At 37.9% G+C, this 19,373-nt stretch overlaps 1 protein-coding gene across 2 annotated transcripts; it reads left to right on the top strand.

The window, feature by feature from the left end:
* The first annotated feature begins 632 nt into the window (after window positions 1-632).
* On the top strand, window positions 633-18,972 carry LOC113531701 (uncharacterized). Of its 2 annotated transcripts, none has more exons than XM_026922562.3 (2): window positions 633-766; window positions 12,685-18,972. In XM_026922562.3, the coding sequence occupies exon 2, from the start codon at window positions 12,732-12,734 to the stop codon at window positions 18,336-18,338; it is 5,607 nt and encodes a 1,868-aa protein (XP_026778363.3). In that variant the 5' UTR covers window positions 633-766; window positions 12,685-12,731; the 3' UTR covers window positions 18,339-18,972. The 2 variants fall into 2 exon arrangements, with proteins under 2 accessions (XP_026778363.3, XP_034169176.2); XM_034313285.2 differs by having other exon boundaries at window positions 650-760.
* The last annotated feature ends 401 nt before the right edge of the window (window positions 18,973-19,373 follow it).

Here is a 19,373-nt window from a genome sequence, read left to right as displayed (position 1 = left end):
TCAATCAGTTTTTTTTTTTTTTTTTAAACATTAGCCTTCAAACATTAGCTTTCATCTTAAAAAAAAAAAAAAAACATTAGCCTTCATTACAGCACTTGCAAGGCCACACCAGCTTGTTTTCTTTGATTCACATACACAGAAATATCCTTGTAAAATTATATGCATATAGTCACTCTCTACATGTACTAAACCTCTTATATTTGATTATACTTGCCTATTATTTTTAATTAAGAGTTATCAGAAATGATACAGTGAAGTGTATGAGTAAAACTCTGAAAGTTAAGTACTTGCTTGAATACATGAGGTGATTTAAGGTCATGGTTTAACACAAGATCACATGACAATACTGTTGCATATATACTGATTAACATAATACTGATTTCAAATACTGATTGACAAATGGTATGGATAAAGATAACAGAAAAATTCTTCCACAGAAACTGTACAAAGGAGTGTGCTGAAAATGAGCTCAGTGGACCATCTCGGCTCTATTGCTTTGGTTTAAAAAAAAAAAAAAAATCTATTTTTTTTGGCATCAAAACCCAGACACTTCTTGTGTGTTTTTTGCAGGAAAGAATCTCCCACACTCTGAGGCCTTGAAGTGGGCGGGGCTTAAGCCATGCCCATGAGGAGTTGCTTTAAATTCCAGCACCAGAAGCGACAGTGTGCACGTGTGTGAGTGTGTATCCGTGGTGAGAGTGTGTATGGATCATACAAACTGGATTAAATATTAACCAACTGAGTGCTGGAGCTTTTGAAGGCATCTGTAAGTATCTAATTTGTGTAAAAAAAAAATAATAATAATAATAATAATGAGGTGTTGTTTACAACAATTAGGGTTTTTTTTAAATAATAGTTTTGGTACTTGGATGTAGTGTAAAGGAAACTCAATAAGTTGATCTGTTGATTAACTTGCTGCTCATTTACACCACTTCTGTGTGCAGCATGGAGATTTTTGCCCTTTTTGGGGTATAACTTCTTTACTTTGCTCAAGCCTTCTCTGTATATTCAAAGCATCTGTGCAGGGTTAGTGATGAGAAAAACCTTCTGAGTTGTGTGTGACTTTCTGTATTAGTGTTAGTAGGTGGATCAGTGGTTATGCACAGCTCTTACTTGAAAACCTGATGTGTAAGTATAGTAGTTAAAGGAGTTTCTTTCTTCAGTGAAATCATGCACAAGTTGTCCAGGGAGAGTGAACATGTTGGAAGAGAGAAACTTTACAGAGCCATGGGACATATATATATATACATATGTGTGTGTGTATATATATATATATATATATATATATCATCTTATGTTTTCCCAACATCTTATTTAAGATGTAGGTGTGTTTTTTATTTGCTCACTATAATGATTGTTAGCCACGTTTTGGATTTATAGAGAACTGAGTCAGATTCAAAGGAGTCGGATTCACACGAGTCACTCGATTCAGTGTGAATGATCCAACATCGACAAAGTTGCATAATTTCTCCTGCGATTTTAAAGAAAATAAATGCCTCCTCTAGTTTATATATAGACTACTGCAATGGAATTCCTTTGATTCAGGATAAATTCAGAAGTCTTTTTCCTCAGCCTGAAAGGAATTCCGGTTCATTTCAGTGAGTCAAGATCATTTGACTCAGCTCACCAATAAGAATCGACTCTTCCTGCTCCTAAACAGCCCATTGCTATTTTGTTGTTTAAACCTAAATCTTTTAAAATCTAAATATTTTCTTTGGCTGACTTTATTTCATAGGCTTTCTCTACCATCTAATTAGCAAAATAATATTACTTTGCATTGCATTCTTTTTTTTTTTTTTTTTTAATCTTTTTAAATCATGGTCTAAAAAAGTATGCCACTACAAATGTGCAGTAACATAAACAGCAAGCAGTTTGCCATTGTTCCTGCTGTGTGTGTGCTTTATTTGCATTTATCCTGATACCTCATCGCCTAATGCAAACACACTCTCACTATTATGCTAGTGATCAGATATTGAAAATGGTTTCCACAGAAGCAATGACATTGCTTACAGCTTATAAAAAAGGTTGACTTAAAGAGACTACACATTTGTTATTTGTTACTTGTCCTGTTATCTCAAGGCCACACTTTTATTTTCTTTTGTGATCCCAGAATAGATCTCGAACAGAATAAATAGGCTTGAAGATCTTGAAGAAGGTTTTCTATAATTAAACTGCAGTTGTAACACTCAAGATCACTGTACCAAAAAGACTAGTAGGGAGAAGGAATGGGGAAGTGAGAGAAAAGTTTGTTGTAAAATGCTTAAAACTGGTGAACTATGTTAGCCATGCATCACTTTTGGTCAATATTTGGCGTGTCTGGACTTCCATACCTCTGATGCAAACTTACTTTGCACCAGAAATCGAGATTGTGGTGTGAAAATAAAATGTACTAGATTAGGTTTAAATTTCATGTCATGTCAGTGTTAAATGTCTCTATATATATTATGTACATTATGTCATTATTGAGGTCGCTTTGCAGTATATTGCAGGACAGAACACAGACCCCCCTGAATTTGAGTTTAGTTTTGGATATGTTAATGCTCATCCAGAATCTTGTAACAGAAATGTAAGAATTTAAGCTTCTATTGCTGTTGATGAGCTACTTGCACTTCTGATGGGCAAGCTTTAGTAATTTAGCTGCGAGGAGCCGGGATTAAAGTGTTTGCTGTGATGTGTACAAGCCTCTCCTGTTACCATTTAAATTAGGAGACTCTTCAGGTGTGAAAACTAGGTAACACCTTTGTGAGAACGAAGCTCAGGAGGTGAGCATATAAGGACACCTTTTATCTAAACCCATTGTGTCTTCATATCTTGTTGTCTGGCGTTATGCATTAGATTAGTGGATTTACTGATGGTCTGATTGCAGATGTATCTTTATAAAGATATTCTCTCCAAATTGATTATTGGTAGATCAGTCAATTTTCAGCTTTACATGCCAAGAAAAGGAACATTTGCAAGACAGATTGGTCTGACTGGGCAGAGAGTTCGGATTTATTGAAAGCAACAGTATTATCTTGGTCAAAAATGTATTCAGATCACATTACTAGACGTAACCTCCCTAAACCATTCCACACATGATACATTTTTCGAGGGCTAATGCACATCATTATTTAAGGCATGGACATTTCTCTCACGCAGAGCCTCAGTTATCAAGCTGGATATGAACACATTTGTTTGCAAATCATTGTGTGAAGAGTATTTACACAAAAATGTGCTATTTATATATATTAAAAAAATCCAGCTAGTTTGGAAAAATGTATCCTACAAGAGCTCTTTATTAGAGTTTGTGTAATGTGAAACTAACCCATCCAAGAGTTTGTGTAATGTGAAACTTAACTAATGTGAACCTCAATTGATAGGCTTCAAATCATATAATTAGCATGACTATGAGGATTTTATATATACAGATTATATACAGTTTCAATTGCATATTTATTTAATTACTTATTTCAATTGCACACATGATTTAAATGACTAGTATGGAAGAATTTTTTTCTGTTATCTTTATCAGTATCATCTGTTGCCAATCAGTATTTATGCAGTATTTAAGTATTGTAATGTGATCTGGTGTTAAAACATGACCTTAAATCACCTCATGTATTCAAGCAACCTGATGTGACCTGGTTTGTGGAAAGTACCTAACTTTCAGTACTTTATTTATACACTACACTGTATCTTTTCTGATGACTCTTTATTTAAAAAAAGGTAGGCTGACTCAGCTTGCGCCATAATTACAGTGTAGCTAGTTGAACGATGAAATAATGGTGGCGAACGAAAGGGGTGTGATTTAAAAGAAAAATGAGAAAACTCCCCTTAATGAGATCATTATTTTAGAATTGAATAAAAGCATGGGCCACGACTGTATAAATCATATGTTCTGCAGACATCTTGGCTTTGTTGGTTGTTTCAATAAAGTATATTAATTTTTGGCATCCAGAACCCCTTGTCTTTTGGAAGTCTTTTTTTCTTATTTTGAATTGAAGAGTTTTTCCCATGAAACTAGCTGTTTAATTAGGAAAAAATAAAGGCAGGCGGTTAAAAGGAGGAGGAGTTAATGTGTCTAACATGCTGCAATGGCCGAGCCGTTCTGACACTATTTTGTTGTTTTCAGCTCAGTGAGTTTTTCCTTTTTCATTTTATGGAGTTTTGTGTGTGTGATTTTTGGCTTTTATCAACACACACATGTGAGTACAAAGAAAATCAGTGCTACTGAAATTTCTGTGAATCTGGCAGGAATTTTTTGTTCAGTTAGGCCTACAAAAACATTCACATATTCAAACTTTACTAAAAGATTCAGAAACGAGGCCCAGTGTTCTAAGCATAAACAGATTCAGAATTTTTTTCTCCAAGACTGAATATTTACTTGCAGGGAAACACAACATACAGACACGTCAAGGTCGTGTCACAGCAGTAGCTCTTCAGGGAAAACTTCTGCTTCTTATCCACTGAGGCTGAATTCATGAGAGCTCTTTTAAACTATATATTAACATATACACACTACCAATCAGAGACAACAGTACTATGGAAGAATTATTTCTAAATCAATCATTATTATGTTATCAATCAGTATTGTAATGAATTAATCAGTATTATACCTTCTTTCTACCTTCCTTTAGAATGGAATCAAAAGCTTTAGTTACCTCAGTTCCGGTCTTGTTTTGTAGCATGCGTATCCATGCTTATTTGGATAAAATATCTATACACGTTATCAAAAATTTCGCGTTGTCTTTACTCTCTGACAGATTGCTCCTATCAACTAAATGAGCTTGCCATTGTTCATCGATGTTCTTTACAAAAACCTTGTTAAACCTAGATACCGGTTTATGTAGAGTGTATGCATCTTGCTCTGCTAACCATTTTTTTTTTTTTTTTTATCTCAGCATTTTTAACTCTTTTACCTGTTTTCTCAACAATAGCTCTTTGCAAACTCTCAATACCGCCATACCACCCTGGTTCTGATGGCGTATAATATATATTCTTCATCAATCTTTGAGTCATTTTGGACTATCAGATCAATAATGATCAAATGTAGGTGTAGATTATGCATTTTATTTCAGAAGACTAATGACGTTAGTAAGGTTTACATTTTTATGCATTAAATATTCAATCAGGTAATCAAAGACTTTTGCTTTATCAACATTTTCCTTTCTAAGAAATTTAAATCACACATCAGATACATAGGTTAAGATGCATAATACATAACTAGTTTTGCATTCAAAAGGTTCAGCAAACGTGGCGGATAAAACTTGTTGCAAAAAAAAAAAAAGTGTGCAAAGGACACATGGTAATTACACAAAGAATCCAAATTTTTGTAAATCTTGCACATTGTTCATGAACATTTCTAGTCGAAAACAACTTCTATATCAACAGGAAGATGATTAGTAAAAATACTTTGCTCGTTGACTCTCAGTTCAACAATTTGATGGAGAGCAGAGATGAACTCCCATGTATGTTTCCCATGTATGTGACTGGTCAGGGGGTTCCAGAGATGAATGAAAGGTCCAGTAGTCCACATCGTCTTCATACACCTGGTCGCTGCAAATTCTTTTGTTTTTTCTTTAACCTCGTTCAGAACAGTTTTGATGTGAGGCTCACCACGCCAATCACACACGATGGCTTCAGCTGTACCCTGAATTTTTTTCCAGGGATGGAGTTTGTTTGATACCACACAATTTCATACCTCTAGCCACCGTGTATTTCAACCATGGTTTAAACGACTTTTTCATCAATCTGTAGGCGTTCATGTGCAGATGGTGCGCGTTAGGATCGAACAAGCACGTGTGTTGGAGTTGACTCGGGTGATCAGTCGCGCAGCCGTGGCAGTTGTCTTTCAGATCTTGCTTGATAATTCTGTCCAAAAGTTCTCCTGTCACTGCACGGATGATGGCTAGCACGGTGTCGGATATGCACCCATGAGTTTCATCATTCGTTGGCAGATAGGTCAGATTTCTTTTTCCTAGGGTTTCACCGATGTTTTCACAGTCTTCAAATCCGGATCTGGTCACATCATTATCCATGGTAGAGACCGAGTTGTAAAAATAGGGTCTGAGTTAATGAGCCATGCCTCTTACTGATGCTCAGAAGAAGAATTTAAAGCAAATATGCAGGCAATTCCATTTATACATCATTAGGGCGGAGTCTTGAGAGAAGGAGGGGTTTCTGCTCAGTCTTGACAGATTAACAAAATCATAACATCAAAGATCAAGAGATCGTCTGGTTTTACTCTTAGTTCTTCTTAGTTTTTTCCCAATTTTTGGAATAATTTGTCAATTTGCTTAAAGTAGCTTTGTAGAACATGCCAGCTGGGTCAAACGTACCTCACTTCACAATTCAGATCGGAGATGCGCAGTATTAGTAATAGTAGTAATAGTAATAGTAGCAGAAAAGTGCAGTGAAACCCGGTTCTTGGAGAATTTGTTGCTCTGATGCGGTATGTCTGCTGCGGAGATGTACTACTTATTCATTTTTGACTGTAGCTCTCTGGTGAAAAGAAATCTATTCTAACAATGTAGTCAAAGCCCTTAACCATTTACGAAACTTTTTCCAGTCACACTCATCAAAAGTTACAGTCTCAGTAGCACTGCTCCAGCGGATGTGACCCAGTCCAGATAACCTGAAAAGCACTACGTCTCCTTTTTCTGTATTAAAAAAAGCAGACTGTACAACCATTTGACAATATCTAATATTGAATAGTTTCATGCTCTAAAATTTTTTGAAAAACTCCCCAAAGTAGGTGAAGTATTTTACCTCTTATTTTAAGAAAAAAATGAGAAAACTCTGCCTAATGAGATCATTGTTTTAGAATTGTATAAAAGCATGGGTCACGACTGTATAAATCAGATGTTCTGCAGACGTCTCGGCTTTGTTGGTTGATTCAATAAAGTCTGATTTTTGGCATCCAAGACCCCTTGACTTTGAGAAGTTATTTTTATTCAGTTTTGGAGAGCTTTTGCCCCAACAGTATTTGCACTGTTTTATATAGTTCTAGTATACTTATAGTATAATTCTAGTATACTTATCAAGTAAGGTTACATTTTCTTGCAGTTTCCCTAATTAAATTATGTAATGTTTTGGAGTTCAGTATTGTAATGTTTTTTGTTTGTTTGTTTCTTTGACCCATATATTGAAAACTGGATTTTTTTTCCAATTAAATTTGTTGTCTGATTTGTTGATCATTATGGCTATTGACCCAGACTCAAGTTTGAACAGAAATAAAAGCAGTATTTTCAGGGATTAGCCTAGTAAATCCTTTAGGGGCCTTCAACACAGTGACTTCCTTTATTTATTTTCAGAAAATGATGCAATGATATATTTGAGTTTAATATCAGGAATCTGTTATGGCTGTCCCCTAACACTTGAACTACTTCTTTAATTTCATATCTTTTCACTTCTGCAAATTTCCAACATATGTGAGAAGTGAGAGTAAGTTGAAGACAAAGTTAAGTAGAAGATTACACAAGTACAGGAAATAATAATTTTAAAGAAAAAAACTGTTTTTTATACAAATTTTGTTATAGCTGTTTCTTTTATGATTTTTTGCATTATTGAGTCAATACAAAAAAAAAATTCCCAACATTACTTTTTTGTAATGAAAAAAATTTTTGTAGGTCAGTAAAGAAAGGAACATATTACATAATAAACCACTTTTCAGGCAGAAAAACATAATGAAGTCCGTCAGGATTTGCCTGCGAAAAAAGGAGAAGTGTGACAGTCAAAGTCTCCAGAAGAAGTATGGCAGATTCTCTAAGATGCTTAGAAAAAAAATTACCAGCCAGTTTCCTTATAAACATGCACAAATCGTAACCTGAGACTACTTATACATTTTTAATAAAGTAAAGGGTTGTCACACCAAATATCGACTGTTTACTTTATTACAGTTTAGTTTATTACTGCTCTTTATAGTATATTTTTATGTAAAAACATTTAATTGCATTATTTTTGAAGGCACGTTTACAGCATTTCTTGCATGTGTTTGGGGCTTTTGCATTATAAATTTGTATTACAAAGATAACTATGAAAAGATCATTTTTTCTTTGCGTTCCTGGGTTGAGCAGTTACCATACCACCCTGAGATGCACTGAGTCAGTACACTTTCTATAGCCCCAGTATAGAACGTTTTCAGGATCGCTGGGGAGACCTTGAGTTTCCTTAGCAGTCTCAGATAAAACCATTGTCTGGTTTTGTTCACCTGGGCTTGTGATGAGTCCAGGTCAGGTCCTCAGAGATGTGTACTCCAAGGTACCTGAAGCTGCTCATTCTCTCCACGGGGGTCCCGCCAATCATGAGTGGGGAGTAGTTCCGCTGCTGCCTCTTCCTGAAGTCCACAACCAGCTCTTTTGGTTTTACTGACGTTCAGAGAGAGACAGTTTGCCTGGCACCAAGCTACTAGTTTCGCCACCTCGTCAAGGTAGACAGCCTCATTATTGTTGGAGATGAGGCCCATAACCACTGTGTCATCATCAAACTTGATGATAGAGGTGGAGCTGTGAGAGGGCACACAGTCATGTGTGTAGAGAGAGTAGAGCAGGGGGCTCAGGACACAACCTTGTGGGGCTCCAGTGCTCAGGGTGATGGTGTTGGAGGTAAACTGGCCCACTCTCTACCTGGGGTCTGCCTGTGAGGAAGTCCAGGACCCAGTCACAGAGGGGGGCATTAAGTCCGAGGTCCCTGAGCATGGAGGCCAGCCTTTGTGGAACTACGATATTCAAGGCTAGTTCACATAGTTCAGTCTCGCATAGTTCCCATTGTTGCTGTCGGTGTGGGTGAGGGTGGTGTGTAGGACTTGAGAGATCGGGTCCTCAGTAGCCCTGTTGGGATGGTATGCGAACTGGAGTGGGTCGATGGTGTCAGGGATGGAGGAACAGATGAGGAACAGATTTTTTATAAGCCTATGAAAAACCTTCATGACAAGTGATGTAAGCACTACAGGACAATAGTCATTTAGGCAAGAGGGCTTATTGTTCTTTGGCACAGGAATGACAACAGATTTTTTTTTTTTTTAAAGCAGGTGGGGACCAAACACTTAGCTTGGGACTCACTAAAGATAGAAGTGAATAAACCAACTAGCTGATCAGCACAGGATCTCAATACACGACCAGAAAATGCCATCACACTACACTACACGCTACAGAGCCCTACAAACCTCGTCCTCCGAGACAGTGATCGCTATCTCAACACTAACAGAGCTGCTTCTTTCTGATAGTACATAACCATATAGTACATATACAGCTCACAGGAAAAGTCTCTGTCTGGAAGTTTTGTTGATATTATAGTCGGGAGTACTCTAACTGAGCACTTTATTAGGAACACCTGTACAATTATCTAATCAGCCAATCAAGTGGCAGCAGTGCAATGCATAAATTCTTGTAGATACGGCCAAGCAGCTTCAGGTAATGTTCACATCAACCATCAGAATGGGGGAAAAGTGTGATTTTGACCGTGGCATGATTGCTGGTGCCAGACAGGCTGGTGTGAGGATTTCTGTAACTGCTGATCTCCTGGGATTTTCACACACAACACTCTCTAGAGTTTACTCATAATGGTGCAATAAAGAAAAAAACATCCAGTGAGCAGCAGTTCTGCAGATGGAAACGCCTTGTTGATGAGAGAGGTCAACAGAGAATGGCCAGACTGGTTCGAGCTGACAGAAAGGCTACAGTAACTCGGATGACTACTCTGTACAATTGTGGTGAACAGAAAAGCATCTCAGAAACACCTCGAACCTTGAGGTGGATGGGCTACAACAGCAGAAGACCATGTCAGGTTCCACTTCTGTCAGCCAAGAACAGAAAGCTGAGGCTGCAGTGGGCACACGCTCACCAAAACTGGACAGTTGAAGACTGGAAAACGTAGCCTGGTCTGATGACTCTCAAATTCTGCTGAGACACAGAGGGTCAGAATTTTGTGCCAACAGCATGAATCCATGGCCCCAGCCTGCCTTCTGTCAACAGTCCAGGCTGGTGGAGATGGTGTAATGGTGTGGGGAATGTTTTCTTGGCACTCTTTGGGCCCTATAATATCAATTAATCATCACTTGAATGCCACAGCCTATTTGTGTAATATTGTTGACCATGTGCATCCGTTCAAGAACAGAATATCGCAAGTATCATGTATGGAAAAACAGGATCTTAAAATGTTGCATGACTAAAACAGAGGATACATGGGTTAAAATAGACAATAAGGCTGGGTCACTCTGCCCTTCATATATCATAAATGGAACAACAACAGGATAAAGTGTAGGTCATCCTATCCTCAGTGTATCATCAGCAGTGTTAGAATAAGTAGAATAACAAAAAAAAAAAAGAACAGTACATCTTGTCTTGAGTCAAATAATACAAAAGTTCACAGTTGGTGCATTCTTAATGTGAATATATGTTCAACTATTAGTAATGATAACCATCACGTAATATTCTACATTACTGAATAAATACTTTGAAAAAAAATTATTCTCATTATTGATTATAAGTAAATTTTATCACCACCTTCCTCCCTTTTTAACATTTATTCTACATTAACATTCTGATAAACATTCTCGAGAGGATTATAATCACCAGGGAAGGGAAATAAATCAGTATATTCTTCATCCTCCTATATTCTTTTAGTACAAAAACTAAGGTGTACATACTGAGAATTCGGTGCTTTTATGATTACTCAGTTAATCAGAGCTTGGATACATTGTATGACAAAGGACAATTAACAAAAATACAGCAACGTTGGGAATAATATAAGGTAAGAACCAAATTGAACCAAAATGTAGGAGTTTAAGTTAATCAGCCATATCATCTACATTGTGTTTGTATGAAGTGATCATGACCCGGGTGCCATCTTGACAAATGGCAAACAGAGACATTAACATCAACATACAGAGTATCCACTACAGTGTGGGCCTACATACAGTTTCGAGTTTTTGTGATTTTGCCTTTATACACGACCGCAATGGATTTGAAATAAAACAATCAAGAAGTGATCGAAGTGTAGACTTCCAGCTTTATTTTAAGAGGTTCCACAAAAATATGGCATTTACCATTTAGGAATTACAGCCATTTTCAACAAAGTACCTCCATTTTCAGGGGGTCAAAGGTATTTGGACAATTGACTGACAAGAAGTTAATTGACCAGGTGCAGTCTCTTCCCTCGTTACTTCAAGACAAATGAAGCAGATAAAAGGTCTGGAGTTGATATCAGGTATTGAGCTGGCATTTGGCAGCTGTTCGACTGGAGCTACCAATATGCAAGAGAATTCAGTGCAAGTGAAGGAGGCCACCATTAGGCTGAAAAAACAACATAAATCTATACGAGAGATAGCAAAAACCTTAAGTGTGGCCAAATCAACAGTTGGGTACATTCTTAAAAAGAAAGAAAGCACTGGTGAGCTCAACAACATCAAAATCCCTGGAAGACCACGGAAGACAACTAAAGTGGTGGATCGCAGAATCCTTTCCTTGGTGAAGAAAAATCCCTTCACAGCATTAACAGAAGTCAAGAATACTCTGGAGAAGGTAGGAGTATCATTGTCAAAATCTACAATCAAGAGACGCCTTCATGAATGTAAATACAGAGGGTTTACAACAAGGTGCAAACCACTGGTAACATTCAAGAACAGGAAAGCCAGATTAGACTTTGCCAGAAACATCTAAAAAAAGCCTCTCATGTTCTGGAATAAGATTCTTTGGACTGATGAAACCAAGGATTTTCATCCAAGTATTAAAATTTTGGTTATATTTACAATTATGTCACTGTCCAAATACCTTTGTTGAAAATGGCTGTAATTCCTAAATGGTAAATGCCATATTTTTGTGGAACCTCTTAAAATAAAGCTGAAAGTCTACACTTCGATCACATCTTGATTGTTTTATTTCAAATCCATTGTGGTGGTGTATAAAGGCAAAATCACAAAAACTCTGTCTATTCCGGACCTACCTGTATATGGCTCCATTGCATTAATATGTTTGACATATACGATTGACCCATGATAGCAGTAGTAGTAGCTTAATATTAGATATTAGCTTCTTTATTAGTCTATTTTTCTCTGATTTGTTCCTAATGTCATTGGCTGTGAGATGTTTTTTTTTTTGCTTTGATCTTGTGTACATTCAGTTCATCCTGAGTGTACTCTCTTCTTGCATATTTTACAGTCACATAGGTCAAAACAACACTGATTGATCTATTCCTCAATATTTTTTGGAATGACTTTTTTCGGTACTACTAAAAGATGCTTAAACTTCCACTTCGTATTCAAGAACACTCTTGTATAAAATTTCATAGTTTTGACCATAATTATAAATAAGGATGCTTGTTTAAAGACATTGTAATTTATTCCAATAAAGTGTATATTCTGAGGCTAGACACAAACCATTTAATTTTGTGGAACATCTATTAGACAAGTTTGTTCTTGTTATCACTTATTATATAGCAGCTGTAAGCAGTCATTCTCTTACTCTCTGTTGTTTTCTCTCTTGAGCTTACTAAGACAAAAGTACACAGCTTTTCATGTTATGAAGAACTGTGAAAGTCCAAACTCCTCCATCCTGAAGATTTTTGGGGCTACTGTCAGAACTGCTGTTATAGATCATTAATCTATAACTTCTGATTAGATAATTCAACTGTGCTGTGGTGTAATTTAAATTAGTATGTTTTTATGTTTTATTATGTTTAAGAGGTTTTATTATGTTTTTTTTTGAACAGTCAGAACCTACCTCATCACTGAAGAACCAGGGGAGGCATCCTTCACAATGCAAGCGTACACTCAGATGCCACCTGTTGGACTTCGACTGCACACTTCACAGCAGACTTCCTGCAGTATGGTGCCTAGCCCTGAAGCGCAGGCACAATATTACATTGTACAACAAAATAATCAACAGTCTCATGGGTTATGTAACGGACAGACTTCCTCCCAGCCTGTTTCAAGTTCATCTAATTTGCAGTTGAGACAGATGCCTCAAGCGTGGTTTACCAACTCACAGAATCAGTTGCTTCTTGGAAATTCAGCTTGTATGAGAGCTACTTTACCAATTGAACAGTGTGCACCATTGCCAGCTGCTCAGCATGGGACCCCCACTCAAAACCTCAGCCATCATCCCCAAATCTTGATTAGAAATACTGTTCCTCAGCAGAATTATAATATGCCACGCTTGCACAATGTCAGTAGTACAACAACTGTTTTTTGGTTCCCTCCTGCTAATAGCAACACAAGTTCTGCAACTGAACAGAATAACCTGACACATCGGTCAGTTCCACCTCAGTATGAGACTTTGAATGGGCATCATAACAGAATGCAGATTGCCCATCAACCTCAATCTCAGACGCAAAAAACAGATCTGTTTGTTCAGATTCTGTCTAACCAGGCACCACAGAAAATTCACAATAATCAAGGTCAGATAAGAGGAGGAAAAAGAAATGGTGCTTTATATAGCTCTGTTAACCACTTCCCTGCTACATCACAAAGACTTATCACTCCATCCCAGCCTTCAAACTACAGTCATCAGACTGGTCAGAGCCACTTGAGCTATACCGGGAATCAGGTTCAATATTCATCACAAATCCAGCGTCAGCCTCCTCCATACAGAGCGGAGAACAATTCTGCCAGTTACAGTCATTTAAAACATAGTAGGAATAAGCACCAAAGTTTAATGTCAAACCTACCCCATCCCCCACTATACACAAGCCAGCCAATTCAGAGGATAAATCAAAGTTCAGCATTAAGTTTACCTAAGGACAGTATCCAGCCCCAGACTCCACTGCAGCAATGCAACACCATACCAGTTTCTGGCCATCACAGCAAGACATGCCAACCTGCTGTACCTGATATTCATGCCAAAACACAGCCACAAGTCTTAAATAACACAATCACTGGGTTCCCTAGATCCTCCCAGGTTGCAATATCTTCTAGCACTCCTACCAGTGAAGCACCACCTCCCATCTATACAGAATCTACTCTCGACTACTCCCGGGTCACTCTAATGGATTTGCTGGTAAAGGACAACACACAAGTTCCTGCTCAAAGGCATGGCACTAATCCTCTATCTCATCTCAAGTGCAACTTTACCACACAGGGACAAACACCCAGCCACATTACCACTAAGGCAAGCTACTCTCAGACACCAGAATCTGCCCCATACTGTGGTGCTCCTGCAACCCTATACAGTAAAGAACTTCAAACAGTCAGCGAGTACCAGACACCTGTCAAAAGAACAGCCATCTTAAAAGAGAATGAGCATGCACTTGGTAATCAAGTGAAAACACCAGATGTTCAAAGCTTTGAAGGGATGCAGAGCAGAAGATTGCAAACAGACTTAAACACTGAGAGAAAAGATGGACATAAGAGCAATAACAGACATGAAGAGGGGCAGTACAGTGAGGACATAACTAAATCTCTGGACCTGGTAATGGCACTACAGAAAGTGGTTCAACAATCCCACAAAGCAGTAGCTGTAGTTCCACCCATTTCTCAGCAGGCCCCCAGTCCAGAAAAGAAAGCTCATGTAACCACAAGCTCTAATGACAGCCTGCCCTTCAAGATAGATGCTGTCTGGACTCTCAAGGAGAGCAAGAATATGGAGCAAGAGTCAACTGCAATGAGTCTGCCCAAAGAAACCACTGAGGAATTACTGCAGTTGTTTTCAGTACCACACTCTGAGACACAGGAACGTAACAAACATGAAGATGGATCTACAGTTGACAGCCTAATACCCGACACTCAAAGCACTGATATTCCTCAGTCTAAAATTGGATCTACCACATCTCAAGGCCTTGTTTCCTCTACTGCCTTGATATCAAAAAGTCCAGAGGATCACAACAAAGTCAAGACTGGTAACTCAAATGGCAATATATTTGATTTGTCCCAGGTTCAAGTGCTTAATTTTACACTGGACAAATTTAATAACTTGGTGAAGGTTTTAGAAAGAATACTAGACAGAAGTGTAAAAGACCCAGTAGCAGATCTTGAGAAGTGTCTCCTAGATCTCTATTGGGATGGAAGCACAAAAAACATAGAAAAACAAATACACACATTCACTGCAGAGTGGTCTAGCCTCTCTTCTGAAGTGTCCATAAAAGAAATGCAGACAGCAGTGTTTCAATACCTTAAACCCAAAGACTTAAAGATGCTGGTACATGGTTACCACATTTTGAAAAATGACACAAACTTACCAACTGAGGAATTTAGGTCCTCGTGGTTGAACATTGATGGACAGCCAGCTGATATAGAAAATGTTCTTGCAGAACCAATTTTGGATGTTAATCTTACTGATTATGCTTTATATGGAGGTTTCAACACTCTTAACATTTATTCAGAGTCTGAAACTTCTAAAAAGGTGATTCCTGCAACAACTGATTTCCAGAATGACAAGATGATTAACAAAGAGCTTGCAAACACGCAGGTATGTGAAAGTAAATCTACTGATAAAGTCTCCAAAGCACAGGAAGCATCAAAGAAGCAAGAAGATGAAAACCTTCAGAAACATCAGCAGCAAGATGTAAATTTGAATATTGAAGAATCTATAGACTCAAATGAAACAGCAGACACACTGATGGAGAGCAAAAGCAAAACAGAATGTGAACAAGTCTGCAGAGATACAAGTGAGGATATCACTTCTTCCACTGAAATTGTTGAGCAGATAGATCTTTCTAATGATGTCGATTCCAGCAACGACTCCCAATTAATCGAACTCTCACTTCTGTCATCTGATGATGCTAGAACAATTTTTAAGGAATACTCTGGTTGTGATTTGCAAATAGAGCCTTCTCAGTTGTGCCAAGATGAAACAAAGGTTTCAGCCACCCCAGAGAATGAGTCTAATGATTTCTGCAATACAGCCAATCAAATCAAATTCACTTGCCCTCATGTGACTGACATCGACTGGGATGGTGAACATTTCTGCCCCAGGTGCTGGGAAGAGACACCTTTACTGGAGCTAGACCTGGAAGAAGGTCTGTTCAGCCCAAAGGGGGGTAGTTCTAATATGAGAACTCCTCCTAAACAAGGTCATCATAATCAAAGCTGTACTCCACAATCTGGTAGACCAGACTCAAATTGTACTGTATTATCCGAGAGTAGCAGCATAGCTGACTCGTCAACTCCAAACGTTGATGTATTTGAAGTGAACATCTCAGAACCAGACCCTAATCCGAGTGATGCAGTAGAGAGTTGTAGCTCACAGTTTGGTAAATCACCAGTTAAAGAACCACATGCACCTGTGTGCACTGAAAGTGTTAGCTTCACTATGCCAATTGATAAACAAGTCGGTGAGTCTAAGAGTTTATTGGGACCAGAGTTATCCAAGGCTCTGTCTTGTGCACAAAACATTGAAAACTTGGCCATTCCAGAACAGACCAAAACCCTAAGAGATGAAGTTTCTCCACCAAATAGTCCACCATGCAAAAAGTTAAAACTAACCAAAATTACAGAAATACCTGCAGAAGATGACCTTTTCACTGCTGATATTGTGACCAAAAAAGCTAGCTCCACAAAACCACTTCCAAGTGACCATAGTGTTACTCCAGCTGAAGATGGCCAGAATTGTAAAGATGAAGGAAAAAATAGAGTAGAAGAAAGTAAGTCTCCAATCAAGCTGAAAATTCAAATTAATACTCAGTGTCCACAATCTGGTAGACCAGACTCAAATTGTACTGTATTATTCAAGAGTAGCAGCATAGCTGACTCGTCAACTCCAAACGTTGATGTATTTGAAGTGAACATCTCAGAACCAGACCCTAATCCGAGTGATGCAGTAGAGAGTTGTAGCTCACAGTTTGGTAAATCACCAGTTAAAGAACCACATGCACCTGTATGCACTGAAAGTGTTAGCTTCACTATGCCAATTGATGAACAAGTCGGTGAGTCTAAGAGTTTATTGGGACCAGAGTTACCCAAGGCTCTGTCTTGTGCACAAAACATTGAAAACTTGGCCATTCCAGAACAGACCAAAACCCTAAGAGATGAAGTTTCTCCACCAAATAGTCCACCATGCAAAAAGTTAAAACTAACCAAAATTACAGAAATACCTGCAGAAGATGACCTTTTCACTGCTGATATTGTGACCAAAAAAGCTAGCTCCACAAAACCACTTCCAAGTGACCATAGTGTTACTCCAGCTGAAGATGGCCAGAATTGTAAAGATGAAGGAAAAAATAGAGTAGAAGAAAGTAAGTCTCCAATCAAGCTGAAAATTCAAATTAATACTCAGTGTCCACAATCTGGTAGACCAGACCCAAACATGAATGTATGCTCAGAGAGTAGCAGCAACTCTTCAGATCATTCAGCCTATAGAGTTAATATGAGCGTCACAGAAACAGACCCTAATATAGGTGATTCAGTTCAGAGCTGTAGCTCACCGTCTGGTAAATCACCAGATAAAGAAGCGCATGGACGAGTATGCTCAGAGAGTGTTAGGGTCACCATGCCAATTGAAAAACAAGTTTGGGAGGCTAATAGTTTGTCGGGGGCAGAGTTACCCAAGGCTCTGTCTCTTACACAAAACATTGCAAAGAGTAAGCCAGTCATTCCATCACAGACCAAAACATCAAGAGGAAAAGTTTCTCCACCAAGATATACACTATGTAAAAAGATAAAGATTACCAAAACTACATTAATACCTGCGGAAGATGACCTTTTCACCCCTGATATTGTGATCAAAAAAGAGAGCTCCCCAAAACCACACCCAAGTGCCCTCAATTCTACTCCTACTGAAGATGGCCGGCATTGCACAGATGAAGGGAAAGAAAGAGGAGAAGAAAGAAAATCTCCAAACATGTTGAAAACTCAATGTAATCAGCCTTCTGGCCAAACTAAAACAGATGCACATGGGAAATGGAAAAAGCTATCTGTTAAGTCTCAAGTGCCAAATGTTACACCTCAGCCGAAAAGACCATCTGTGGCGGCAAATTCTGACACAAACAAAGAGAAGGTACTTGGTAAGACAAAACAAACTGGACAAAACAAAGGAATGAAAAAAATGAGATTTGCATTGTATGGATTCAGTAATAGCAACCAGAGCAAAATTGTTCAGCACCAATGCTACAACAGGACAAAGTCAACCACAGCTCCTGCTTATGTTACAATTGCAAACAGCCCTGAAACTGCCCAGAGCTACACAGATGCACTTTCAGCTAAGCAAAAGGTCTATAGCCAGTGGAGTAGCACATTTGTGGAAACAAAAAAGAATACCTCTTCACATAAGAAACATCAAAAACATGTGAAAAATGAACTGAAATCCAGGACAGAAGCACTCAAAAGACTTATTAAAGACAGATTAGCTATAAAAGATAAGCAAATCACAGATGGTACGAAGCATAAACAAAGCACAGATTTTGTTGTTGCACAAGAGTTGCCAAAAATTTGAAGTGTACCATTGCTGATGAAAACTTATAACCATTAGAACACAAAGTACACTGGTTCTTAAGTAGTATATTAGAAAATAAGCTTGTATTGTATGCTCCTTTGTGTCAAATAAGTCATTGCTTATAAACTCTTTTTGTGGTAAGTTGTAAAATCTGGTCTTATGGCTAATTTCAGTGCTGAATCCACACTCTGGTAATTTCTTTTCTTTCACTAGAAATTTCTGTGTCACTAGATGTGTGTCACATCTAATGTGTCAAGTGTCACTAGAAATTTCTAGTTAAAGAGAAGGTTCTCTTTTTTTGTTCTCTTTCCAATGCCAGTGGCATAACCTACTTGAAATGGTTGTTTCGTTTAACTGATAACGTACTGTGTATTATCATTTTAATTCACCACATTTTTAGTGGTTTTATGAAATGCTGAGATTTCATGCTCTATGAGCTGGGAGCTTGATCGCCATTGAGAACTTTTTACCTTTTTATATTGTTGAGATTTTACAACGTATTGTCTGTATATTTGTAAACACTTTTTCAATAAAGTTTGTATGAAAATATTGTAATGTTCTTGGAAATATTAGTTATGACAAACAATACTCTTCAACTGTTTGAACAAATTATGAACACAGAGGATTGCTTACACTTCTGTGTATACACATAGTGGACAAGGGTCAAAGTAAATGAAAGAATCAAAATGGTTAAAACAACTTCAAGTGGATGGAAAGCAGAGTGCAGTTCAGAACTCCCTCAATGAAAGCAGTTTACAGTCTACTCAATCTCTCTTTACGCGCATCTTTGATTAGGCTAAAGAAAGATTTGTAACTGACAAATTCTGAATATAAGCAGGTCATCGAACAAAAGGAATATAACACTTAGGGGTGTGTTGTTCTAGGAAAATAATTTATGACAGTGACTTGCAAAGAGGAGTCACCATTACCACCAAGAAATGGATTATTTTGCTATAACAGCAAGTGGATGACTTGTGTCATCTTAAAGTTGTTGATTGTGACAGTTCACCCTTTTGTTAAAAGCATTTCCCCAAT

The sequence above is a fragment of the Pangasianodon hypophthalmus genome, chromosome 18 (genome assembly GCF_027358585.1).
Source record: "Pangasianodon hypophthalmus isolate fPanHyp1 chromosome 18, fPanHyp1.pri, whole genome shotgun sequence".
NCBI lineage: Eukaryota > Metazoa > Chordata > Actinopteri > Siluriformes > Pangasiidae > Pangasianodon > Pangasianodon hypophthalmus.
Note: the sequence above shows the minus strand (reverse complement) of the source record. Positions and strands in the feature narration are given on the sequence as shown.

Coding starts and splice junctions, on each gene's coding strand:
- LOC113531701 (XM_026922562.3), top strand. CDS start 12,732: ATGCAAGCGTACACTCAGATGCCACCTGTTGGACTTCGACTGCACACT.